The following is a 12,089-nucleotide window of genomic DNA, read 5'->3' as shown; positions in this document are numbered from 1 at the left end:
CATTATAAGAAATCAGAAACCACTGATAGTGAAATATGTCTGCTACATGAATAGTTCTTGTTTTCAACTAATACTCTATTCCTGTGGTAATTAATATTTCCACTGTGTGGAAGATGTTCCTGGTTGTTGATTCCCATTCTGTGTGGTATTTTGGGTCTAACTGATTTATTTTTTTTTTCCACTCTTTTTTCATTACGGTTATTTAATATTGGTTTGATGGGTGAATATAACTAAGCTTGATGAAGAATTATATATGCCTAGTAATAAATGGACCAGTAATTCAATGACTTGTTTTTGTACTGCAGACCAAAATCTACAACAGCGGGGCAACCCAGTGCCAATGGAGTACAGTCAGAAGGTCTGGATTATGACAGATTGAAGCAGGTACGCATGCAGAAAGAAAAGCTGTGTGTTAGGACTCGTTGCTTTCAAATACCAGCTTTGTACTGCCTTATTACCTAGTTTCAAGTTTCCCTTATTACTTAGTAGTTACTTTACCTCAAAATTACAGAAGATTATGTCAGAACTCTTAAGAACTGTAATTGTATGATGTCTGCTTATACAGCCCCTTTATTTTCTCCTAGATGCTTGTTCCAGCTTTTTCAATACACAGTGTGCAAAGTGGTGTTGATACCACAGATACCACAGGGAAAACAGTTTGGTTGGAGATAACCTTTTCTCTCTCAAAACAAACAAACCAAAGCCGACAGAGCAGTTACAGGAGAAATGTCATTTTTTTTAGAAATCAGACTTGAATACTTCTCCAGGGCTTGGCTGTGAGACAGCATCCAATGATAACCACCTTTTCTATAGATACATTGTCAAGGGCCTTTTCTGAAGATGAGTGAAATGTTACAGGATGGTTTGGAAAATGTTTGGTAAGGGTTACCTGTACATGGCAGATACTTTGTAAGTGTGCTGTAATCAGTATACTTCAGCAGCAGATCTGTCACTTGTGTCAGGGCAGGAGATACAAGTTAACAACATTACTGGTACTTGAACTGACCAAGACCTTCGGTGGTAGAGGGAGGGAGCTCTAATAGAACCTTCCACATGAGAAACTGGATATACTTTATCTGTGCTCTTTAAGCTACTAAGTTTGCCTTTGAGGTAAGATGATCATCTTTGCTAATTGTGGGTGATTAAATCAAGATTCTCTTTTGAGACTAGTTGATATCTGGGACGTTAAGGTGATGTGACTCCAAGAACATTTCTTTAAGGTGTTTTTTGTTCTCCATTTAAGTTAGTTCTGCTGTGTTTTTTTGTCTGCCCTACTTCATACAGCCTCTCCCAATATTTAAGTATGTTCAGTTCATTCCTTCCACGTCAAAAACAAAAACATATTGCTGATGTTAGCACAAAAAAAAACAACCCTGAGATTTGAGTCTTTTACAAGGAAATGCAGTTTTCTGTTTTCTAATAAGTATTCCATGCAAAAGGTAAAGATCTGCACAGTCTCAGTGCAAATCTGATTGTTTTTTTAAATTATTTATTTATTTATTTGCTGTTGTCCTAAGAGGAGACATCTTTATCTTACAGTCTCTTTTGGCTGCACACATCTGGGATTCTGGTGTCTGTTATAGAGATTCAGCGGGTGCTCGGGAGGATTTTTGACACTCGTGCTACAGCTTGCAGACAGCAGCTTGGGTGATTTGATAGTTGCCTTTGGTTCTTTTAAGTCTATATAGATCACATAAAGCTCTCAGATGTCCCAGGTTTCCAGCTGTCTGAGTCAAGCTGCTTGATCATTTTTTTTCTGGAGACAAAATGGCCGGTTGCTGTGAAATAGTTGACACATTGCCCTTCCATGTCTGTTGTGTTTTGTGGTAGCATGTTGGCACATCTGTTCTCCAGTAGGAGGATTACAGCTGCACCCCAGGGCACTCAGGGCTCTGTAAATTTGGAGAGGGTACCTCCTAAGCTTTGATTGTTGCTGTTACTTGGAGACTGACTTCATGCATGTGTGTTTGAGGAACACCTCAAAAACGTCTAGTATTGCATGTTAATATTCTTATCATAGTGGAAGGCTGAAAAGAGAGTTGAGTATTGAGACTGAAATCCTCTGGATGAGTTAACTGATGATTACTGATTTGGCCAGGATGTGACAGAGTGCTCCTCAGAAACAGACAGTGTTTCCTACTCTGGTTTCAAAAGCAGTTTCAGAAAATAGTTGTCCCAAATCACTTATGAAAAAGGCTGTAGAAAAATCAATGTTAGCATTTAACTGTCATTTTGGTTATGTCAGATTTCAGTTTGTGGCTGGGACTAACTTGTCTGTTTTTCTTTGAATATTCTGCCCAATTTTTTGTACATTTTATTTAGCAATTATGCTAGTGCAATATTCTGACTTCTCTTTCTTAGTGAGCGCTACTGGAATCAATCCATAGGACTTCTACACATATATCTACTTTTTAATTGTACCCACAGTGAGAATGTTGTAGGCATGTTTCAGGTTTGGGAGATGAACTTCTGAGATTGTGGAATGTAAATTTCAGAATGGTTAAAGGCTTATTGAAGACTGGAATAATTTTGGATTTCTCGTAGTAGAAAACTAAAGGTTACGAAGCTAATCTATTACTCTTATGTTACAGGATATTTTAGATGAAATGAGAAAGGAGTTAACGAAATTAAAGGAAGAACTCATTGATGGTAAGTATCAGTTTGTTGTCATTGAGTCTCAGAGCAAATACAAATGTAATCTTAATTTGTTTCTGTTCTGAGAATTAAGTATTGGTAAACATAAGTTTATCCATTGACCTTCTTTCAATTGTGCATGTGGTGGTTTCACCCTGAAGGTTAGTTGGACTCCACAGCACCTCTCTTACTTCACCACCTCAAAGGAACAGGGAGGGGGAATGGGAGGAAAAAAAGGTTCACAATTTTAGACAAGACAGTTTACTAAAAGAGGGGAAAAAAAGGCAAAGGCTGTGCAGAAGCGAAGAGTGTATTGGCAACAAGGGCTGTCTTTTGAATATGTGCTGTATTTGAATCACTTGCAGTTATCATTAATATCATGTGATTGTAGATTGGGTATTTTTATAATTAAAACACTCCAGAGCTGCTGGAGTGTGTATTTCAAATCTGATAGCATTCAGGCAATGGTTGTGTTTCCACCTCCTACACTTCTCATGCTCAGTCTTCAGCATAAGATTCAGATAAAAGAATGTTCACAATATTTTATTTTTAAAAGAAGATATTAAATAGGAATCATGGGAAGATGTTTAAAAAGAATATTCCATGAATCAAGAAGTAAATAAAACTATATGTAAGCTGTAGTGGCGTTTTTTAATGCTTTAGCATAGATTTCTTTTTCCTTGGGGAATATACCAAAGCTGAGTATGAAAAAAGTCAGTTGCTGTGCTGATGAAATAGCAAATGTATAGCTGATGTGGTAGAAGAGCTGGCTGGTGTGGGGCAATAGACATAGTGTCCTCCCATATACTTCAGTCACTGACTGCTTAATAAGAGATTTTTTCTCTATTAGTATTGTGACTATGCTGCTTACTCCAGCCGAATGGACAATATGATGTGCATACACAAATAATGTGCAGCCCAGAGGCTGTCCTTAAACTAAAACCAAATAAGCCCACGCACATGCTTCTTGATATCGCTGGCACGTCTACCATTGAGATACAGGATGGAAAAATAAAATGTATTAACACAGAAGGGAGAAGGGCACTGCCTGGCTGAGAATCACACACGTCTTTAACCATGTGAAGCTGCGTTATGTATGGCTATTCACTTTCTGTGACTGTTTTAGAAGGATGAGCTTTCTTTAGGAGTTTAGTTACTGTATGTTGGCTTTCTTCCTTGTCATATAACATATGATTTGTTTATTTTTCTTTCTTTCTCTGTAGCTATCAGGCAGGAACTGAGCAAGTCGAATACTGCATAGAAAGACTAGTACTAAGCCGATGTGACTCTTTAACTTGGTATAAAACTGACTACGTTTGTGAGCTGTTAGAAGAAAATGGAAACAGACGCTTGGAAGGAGGGAGAAACATCGTATTCTGAAAAGCTTCAGATGCATCACTCTGGTGATATGCTATTTCCCTCCTGGTTTGCAGCTTTTTTCTGACCTTTACAGCAGGGTGGAAAAGAGTCTTAAGGTTACTGTAATGATTGTGCAGCAATTCCTACACCTTTCAGACAAGATCACAGTGCTTTGAAATATACTCATGTCAAAATTAAATTGCACATGTTTCAGAATTTGTTGTTTAAAAAATAAAACAAAAACAGGGAAAAGCTCGGGAAGGCTTTTCAGAGAGGTTTTCTTTGTTAATGAAGGATTTAGCAAGTTATACTGTTGTACTTCAAATGTATCTCAGGTTTGTCTTCCTATCATATCTGATGTTTCCATGAATAATTTAAAAGATCAGATGTGTGTGAGTTCAGTTCACAAAATATGAAACAATTAGAAATATGTACTTCTAAAGGGCAATATTTGTAAGTGGATGACCTAGACAGTGTTCACGTGTCAAGGCTTTGGGATGTTATGATAGGAAGCCTCTCTAGTTAGCCTTCATGCAATTTTATAGGAAAAAGAAAAGAAAAAGAAAAGCAATTGCAGTCCAGAGTTTAAAGATGTAGATGCCTTCCTACATTGTTACAATGCTTTACCAAATCTAAGACTTCTACATAATGCGAATCAGCAGTCAAATGTAAATCATTAGTATGTTGTAGATTTACGGTAGATTTTTGGGCTTTTTTTAGATTTATGCATGTGGACATTTTTGTAATGTAACACAACACAGCTTTTTAATTAAAAAAAAAACAAAAAAAATTGCATGTCACAGATATTAAGTAGCCTTTTCATTTTTAAGGCTTAATTTATGCCCAGAAAAAATGTGGGATGAGGGAGGGGGAAGGTGACACATTTTTATTGCTTTCTACACTTTTTTCTTCATCTTACATGCATGTGTAATAATGAGGAAAACGTGACTTTATCAGTAACCATGTTAATGGAACCAGGTACTTAATCCTGTTTTGTATCTTTTTTTTTCCAGTTTTATATTTGAAATTCAGTAACTCTTCCATAATGGTTCTGAAACTCCCATGAGAATCTTAACTCACTTTTTGATGAGAGAACAAACATTTAGACATCTAAATTACTGAATTACACCTGTACCAGTGCGTTAATCTTTACCTTTTTACCTCTGCTTCACTGTTTTCTGAGACTCCTTTTTTTGATTGGTTAATGAAACAAAACAGCAATTACATTAGGCAAGACGGAGCATCAGATCACAGTAAATCTCCCTTTCTAATTTATCTGCCACCTTCCTTCCAAAAGAAAAGAAGGAAAAGAAAACCAACAAAACCCTACCAAAACCACCACCAACAGAAACTCCACAGAGTCCAAACTGAAAAACAGCTGTGCTCTGCTGTTGGTTTCAGTCAGTAATTTGAGAATCGTTTTCAGGGAGGATGCCACCCTTCTGCTTCCCCAGGTTTTCAGACTTTGTTTGTAAATGGTTTTGATCTGGTGCATTTTGGTGGCATAGAATTCCTGTGAGTTGGACCTGTAGTGCTTTGGGAAAATAATGCGGGTCAAAATCTTCCCCTTTCCTTTGCACTGTCAGTTTTTCTGAGCCATAACAGTGCCATGTTTGCTTTGTGGTCTGTGCTGATCTCAAACAAAAGTTTACTTGCAACTTTTGGAGAGAATAATGTTTCAGCTTAAAAGTACACGCAGCTCCATCGCTTGAGCAGATGCTTTCAGTAACACGCTGTCTTAATTGCTGAACACCGAAGTAAGACAGCACTTAACTGGTTTAGAAAGGCTTAAGTTGCATTCTTTTTCTCCAAATGTTTCTTGTTTCTATAGATTCAAATCCTGAGGGAAGACTACAGTGGGAATATTGCCTAATTCAAGTCATGAAACCATCTTTTTTTTTTTTTTTTTTAAAGAAAAAAACAGAACAGTTTTTCTGCATGCATTTCTTGGAGGCATTAAGAAAAAGAACCCGTAGTAACCTTGTAAAGTACTGTTTTTCTCAAAATAAGAGGAGGCATTTTCATCTTTGTTATTGTAACTTTGTTTTACACGGACATTTTCAGCATTAAGGAAGTTTACCCTCATCAGAAATCATGTTGGGTTTGTTTTTAGGAGAGTTGAGGAGTAGCGTAGTGGGGTAGTGTGAATGGATATAAGTGGTCCAAAATTAAACGAGAAGCGACTAGGTTGTGCAAGGAACTGGCTTATGCACTAAACGTTTTGTGCCTTGGTCTAAAATTAACATGATTTCTGTTCAAAAGAAAAGGAACAGATGCCTTCTTTCGTGCTGCTTCTACATGCATACTTTCTATAATCCCAAATTGTTGAATTGGTTCTTTCCAGAAAATCTGATTGAATTCAAGTTTACTGTAAACATTTCCTGTCATAGTGACAGTTGCACCATTTCCAGAGATTTCAGTATTGAAAATGAGCTACAGAAGCTAAGGTTATTTTGCCTACTGGTAACTAAGTTCTTTGATAACCATATTGTGGTGGTTCTGTGCTTTTGTATAATGGGTGTCTTAAACTGAGGACAGTTTAGGGGATCCTTTCTGATTCCAGGAAAGCGTTGCTTTCCTCAACACTGTGATCTAATCTGTGATAAACCTGTACTATATACAAGTGGCTAACAAGTCAACCACAAACAAACTGAATGTAAAAATCTTAGTGCTGGTGCTGAAATCTCTTCAGACAGTCATAATTTCCAGTTCATTGTTTTAAAAAGTTATCAAGCATCAAGTGTCAATCGAAAACTGAAGACGATCACTAATGAATGTTGAACTTTCATGCATTTAGGTTTACCTTCTTTTTAGTTTCTCAGTTCATTCTCTGCTATTTTTACCATATTGTGTCATTTTAAATTTCTTACATGCTAACGTTTTGTTTGAGCGAATGAAATAAAATTGCAATATATACATGTGGCCACCATTTATTTATGGAACTTCATGGAAGAATCTCCTACGTTTAATACTAAAATTCTCAAACACTTTACCGACTGCTAATTCCGTAATCCTTGGTTTCACCACTCGTTTTTGGTTTTCCTTTGGAAGAGTTGATAACGAATATGAAATACCTCACATAGAGTGTAACTGCAGGGACAGTAACGGTCGTGGATGATAATGTACGTAAACTCCAATTCATCTTCCATGGGATTTTATTTATGTTCTAACATGGCACGCCGTTTGGTCTCTGTATCCGCAGAGAATTTGGAGGGAAGGGAGAGGGAAGGCTGATGTTAATTTCTGGAGTGTTTACAAATGTATTTTGGTTGTTTTATACATTATTCAGTCCTTCAGCTTAGTTTTAGGTCATCCTCGTTCACCAGGAGTTGGAGTCAAAACGCAGTTTCAATGCAGTACTGGTAAAACAAGTCCTGTGCTGTGTTTACGTGGAGCCTGAAGTGGTCTCGGTTACAGCAAGGTACAAGATAAGATGTTTTATAAATAAATGGGGTAATTCAACCTTGTCAAACATTGACATCAGTGCCTGGTTGGACACCAAATGTAACAATGGTTCAAGGGTTGGGCTGTTTTTTGTTTGTGGGTTCTTCCTTCGTTTTAGTCGAATTGTCACTGGGTAATAAAGCAGTCTGCTAGAACTGGGGCAGCATTTTGGCAACACGCATAAAGTTCGTGATTTAAATTTCTGAATGCTATTGTGAGATCTGTCCATCGATGTCTAGAGATGTGTGATGCCTGTTCTTTGAAGCTGCACGTTGTAGAAGTAGAGAAGTGGTCTGAAAACCACTGAATCAAACTGGTGACTGTGGCATTTGATACTGGTGATCATGACGTTATCACATCTTTCGAATACTTGCCAGGATACCTCAGCAACAATCACATAAAGCTTGCGGAATGATGAGAAGGTGCACACCTTTTCTAGTAGGTGGGCATAACTAAGCTGTTGGGGAGGAAGGAAGAAGCTTCCAAAGCTGTCTCTATACCCAGGCTTAACAGTTCTTTGAAAGACTATATTTTCCTGACCTCATATGTTCTCGCTGTTGGGTTTTTGATAAAGAGCAGATGAAAAAGAAAGGGGTTGGTGAGTTCAGTGAAGCTGGGGCCAGAGCGTATTACTTGTACGGGTTATCATTCACTTAAATTGTTCAAGAAGTGTCTTTGGATACACTGAGGGTTAAATAATCTAAATCACATGCTATCTAAGAAGGTCTTAATGGAGGGGGAGAAGACTGTTAAATCAACTGTCACAACATATATTACTGCTTTTACACATTTGGAAGAGTGTTTCTTTTGTCAGGCATTCGTATGGGCTGATTTTGAGTTAACTATTTACTTCAGTTTTGGGGGATGGTCGCCTACGAGTGTTGGAATTGATATATGACTGGCAATATGTTAAAGTTGATTTAGGTTTATAAGCTTTATATAATATATATATATATATATATATATATATATATATATATATATAAAGTTAGTATAGCTTGTTGTAATTGTCTGATAGGAAATAAAGCTTAGTTCCTAAATTCTTTGAAAGCTCAGTAAAAGCTTGGGCCCAGGACCAGTGCCTGCTTGTTACCTGGTAATCAGCACCTTCGGGTAGTAGGGTCAGCACAGTGATGCCAGAAATCAAGGGGTTTGTAGAATTGCCACCATTTTATAAGTGGATCCCAGTTGTTACATAAATGTCATTTCTAACTGTTAGAAGCTTTGCTGTCCCAAATTTTACTGCAGCGTTTCCGTCCCTTATGCCCACATTAAGGATGCTCTTTGGCTGTTGGCTGTGAGTTTCATGCATGTTGAAGATGCTTTATGAGCTTTTAAAAAGAAAACAAGTAAATGAGCTTATACCTGGCTTCACAATGGTGCTTAGGTACCATTAGGTACCTGATTCCCAATGATATTAAGTACCTTTGTACTTAGTGTGGAGTTCCATGTTTGTCTGCTGACGCTCTAATTGCCCTTCTTGTATAGGACAGTATTTCCTTTGTGTGGTGTGTGTTACAGTTGTGTGTTTGGAGGGATAGATTCATGTGGCTTTGTAACAGAGAAGGATTTTGACTCAGTTTAGAGGCACTTCTATGCTACAGAACGTATATATGAACTCCAGAGTCTGTCTCTTTATATATATACATAGAGAGATAGAGAGAGAGATAATAGAAGATGCATTCTGCACCAAAGGATCGAATTTCAGTGTGACTGAGCTTGCAGCAGCTGAGTTCTGCTTTATTCAAGGCAGAGTCTAGAATCTATTTTTGGCAGTCCTCATTTGAATCAAAGGATGTCTCTGTAATCAGGAGCTCTCTTGAACATCTCTGCTAAGGTGACTTGGGTTAGACAGTCATTGGATTCAAGTTCCAGATCTACACTTCACCATAGTTTGTTGTGAGTTAAATACCAATCGTGTGCTGCTGTAGTGTTGGTTCCCTGCAGCTGAGAGTTCCACCAGATCAAGATATCCTGCAGTTATATCTTAACAACAACAAAAGTGATGTTACAATTAAAGGGAAAATGGTCTGTCTGCAGTCGTAGAGGATGTGGGGAAGGGGAGGTGATGTAACCTGTGCTGCTTGACGTAATGCTGTTTGCTTTAAGCAAGTAAAAGATAAGTAAAGCTCAAGATGCAATGGTACAAATACTCAAGCATTTACAGAATGCCCCAGAGAATGCTCGGTTCAGGCTGGAGCCTCAGCCGTGGGGCTGTGTGCTAATGAGCAAGTAACCATTTGCTGTGAAATGACCCAGAAAAGGCGGCTGCCCAAGCAAGTCGTGGGGCGGTCCTACTGCGGATACAATGCCCAATATTGTGCTGTGTCATGGGAAACATGTAAAATAGCTGGAGTCAATGAAGAGGAAGAATGCGGCCTGTGGGAACAGAGGTATTGCTTACGATGGAGGGGTTACACTCTGCTAACTACAGTGAGGCTATTAGGGGAAGACATGTATGTTTCCTTATCCTTAAGTATGTAAAATCTTGTTTAAAATGGGAGGGGGAAAAAAGACATTTCCAATGGATAGTAAAGGAATTTGTGAGATGATGATCTATGGGATATAGAAGATAATAACTGGCAAAGTGGGATCAAGAAAGGGAGAAAGTGCTTCTAGGGAGAGAGAAATCGTAACAGAGCAGTAATGAGGCAGCAATGACAGCAACTTTAGAGCATTAAGAAATGGCTGAACTTACCTGGGGATGGGGCAGAGGAATTGGAAAGGGCTGCTCTGCCCCCTATAATGTACTGTTTTGAGATGGCAGCTGCTCCTCCCTGCTGTGCCATAGGCCTGGTTGGTCTGTGCCACTTGTGTCCAGGAGCCCTGGAATAAGGTGCATGTGTTTTAACACCTATTAAATGCCTCTACTTCTGGTAACTTGTTAACAGCAGCTCCTGAGTTTTCAGTGCTAGCTTCCATGTTCAGAATTTTAGCTTTTTCCTCAGTGTAAGCAAAGATAGAATATTACACTGCAGTTCTAAAGTCCCTACTGGCATTGCAGAGGAACATTTTGGTGCCTGATATCCCACAAAGCCAACAACTGCAGAACCATAGCGTGATTAAGGTTAGAGGAGACGTCTGAAGTTCATTCATTTCCCCCCCCTATTCCCTAAAGAGAGTTTTCTAAGGCATCTTGACGCTAACAATATGAGTGTGATTATAGCTTCGCTGCCTCTTTATCTCGTGAGATGTGTTTGGTGGGCTTCAGAAATACGTGATTTTGAACACAGGCAGCTGTTCAGAGCTCTGTCTGTACCACTGGATTTTGGTAACACAGTCCCCATCACCAATGAGAAGAGGCTCGAAAAAGGAGACTGGAGGAGCTATGGACACATCAGCACTGGAATAGATTCCCTGAGGCAGCAGTCATGGTGTTCAGCTTGCTAGAGTTCAAGGAGTGTCTGGACAGCACTCTCAGGTCTGGTTTTTAGGTGGAGCTGTGTGGAGCCAGGAGCCAAATGAGCTTTGTGGGTCTTTTCCAGCTCAGGATGTTCTATGACCTGTGATCCTTGGGAGATGCTGACGTTATTAAATTGTGATTATAAGCACCTGTAAGGTAGGTAATTTGGCTTAAAACAAAACCAATTGCAATCGCAGACTTGAAGAGAGCAAACCTGTCCAAACCATTTCCTTGAATGAGGTCATCTGCTTGGTTGATAAGGATAAAGACATCAAGATTATATCTCAGCTTTAATGATGCTCTGAGAGCACAAGACCACACAGGAGTGGAAAATGATGTCTCAATCTCACTGCTGTTACAGTAATGGCTCAGACCGGTTCGGAGGATGCAGTGAAGGTGATTTCATAGTTTGAGCCTGAAATAGTTCACAAAATTCTTGTGTTCTTCACCGAAGGGTTTTATGACAGGATCTCAGTGGTGTCGGCTGAGGCTTACACAGTTATGCCTCATTGCAGGGGTTTGATTGGATGATGCCTGGAGGTCCAACGCATCCCCACCTTTCTGTTACGCTTATGGAAACTTTGCTTGTAGAAATTCCATGTGGGAACACAAAGTAGCCTGTGGCAATAAAGAGGTTTTGAGTAGAGGGTCTAATCCTCGGCTCTCATCCCAAGCGGAAGCTTTACCTGCGCGAGGTCTGCAGGCTTAGACTTTTTAAAAGGAGTTTTTCCATGCTTAGAATAAATATCCCAGCAAACAACGCAGTTGGTATCACAGGGAACTTGCCCCTGAGTTCATACTGAGCACACAAGAATAGCTGTGTTACAGCAGAAGCAATTGAAATGTCAAGTGATGATGGCAGAGTGCTGTCGAGCACTAATAGTAGCTGGAGTAAAGGGGTAGGGGTCTGCAGCTGCTGCTTCCACTTCCTTTTGTCAAATGTGCAGTTGGTGCAAATTAGTTGTATTTTTACACAGGTTCCATTCATTCTTCTGTGACTTTATGAAAGAATCCCTTTCTCTCTGGTGACTGAATGGCTCTTTCCTTGATCTCAGCCTTTGATCATGTTCAAGTGAGAATAACATCCTCCAGGGGGATGCATGGTGTTAAACTAGGCAATTTTTAATGTGTTTCCTCATCAGCTTTGGGTGCTGTGTAGTAGGAGCTGAGAGAAAAAGCACAGGCATTCAGGCTTTACTTGTGGTAGTGGTATCTTGTACTAGAAGAAAGAAACGAGATGCAATAAGTT

At 39.1% G+C, this 12,089-nt stretch overlaps 1 protein-coding gene across 6 annotated transcripts in view; it reads left to right on the top strand.

Moving 5' to 3' along the window:
• Positions 1-5,901, top strand: part of ENAH (ENAH actin regulator) — an 85,029-nt gene extending 79,128 nt beyond the window's left edge. For all 6 annotated transcript variants that reach the window (XM_072332363.1, XM_072332365.1, XM_072332364.1 and 3 more), the window contains 3 exons: positions 306-384; positions 2,592-2,649; positions 3,858-5,901. In XM_072332363.1, coding sequence (XP_072188464.1) covers positions 306-384; positions 2,592-2,649; positions 3,858-3,895 — 175 coding nt within the window. In that variant the 3' untranslated portion in view covers positions 3,896-5,901. The remainder of the gene's footprint in view (positions 1-305; positions 385-2,591; positions 2,650-3,857) is intronic.
• The last annotated feature ends 6,188 nt before the right edge of the window (positions 5,902-12,089 follow it).

Source organism: Excalfactoria chinensis, chromosome 3 (genome assembly GCF_039878825.1).
Source record: "Excalfactoria chinensis isolate bCotChi1 chromosome 3, bCotChi1.hap2, whole genome shotgun sequence".
In the NCBI taxonomy this organism is placed as follows: Eukaryota; Metazoa; Chordata; class Aves; order Galliformes; family Phasianidae; genus Excalfactoria; species Excalfactoria chinensis.
This window is presented reverse-complemented; position numbering and strand designations above follow the sequence as displayed.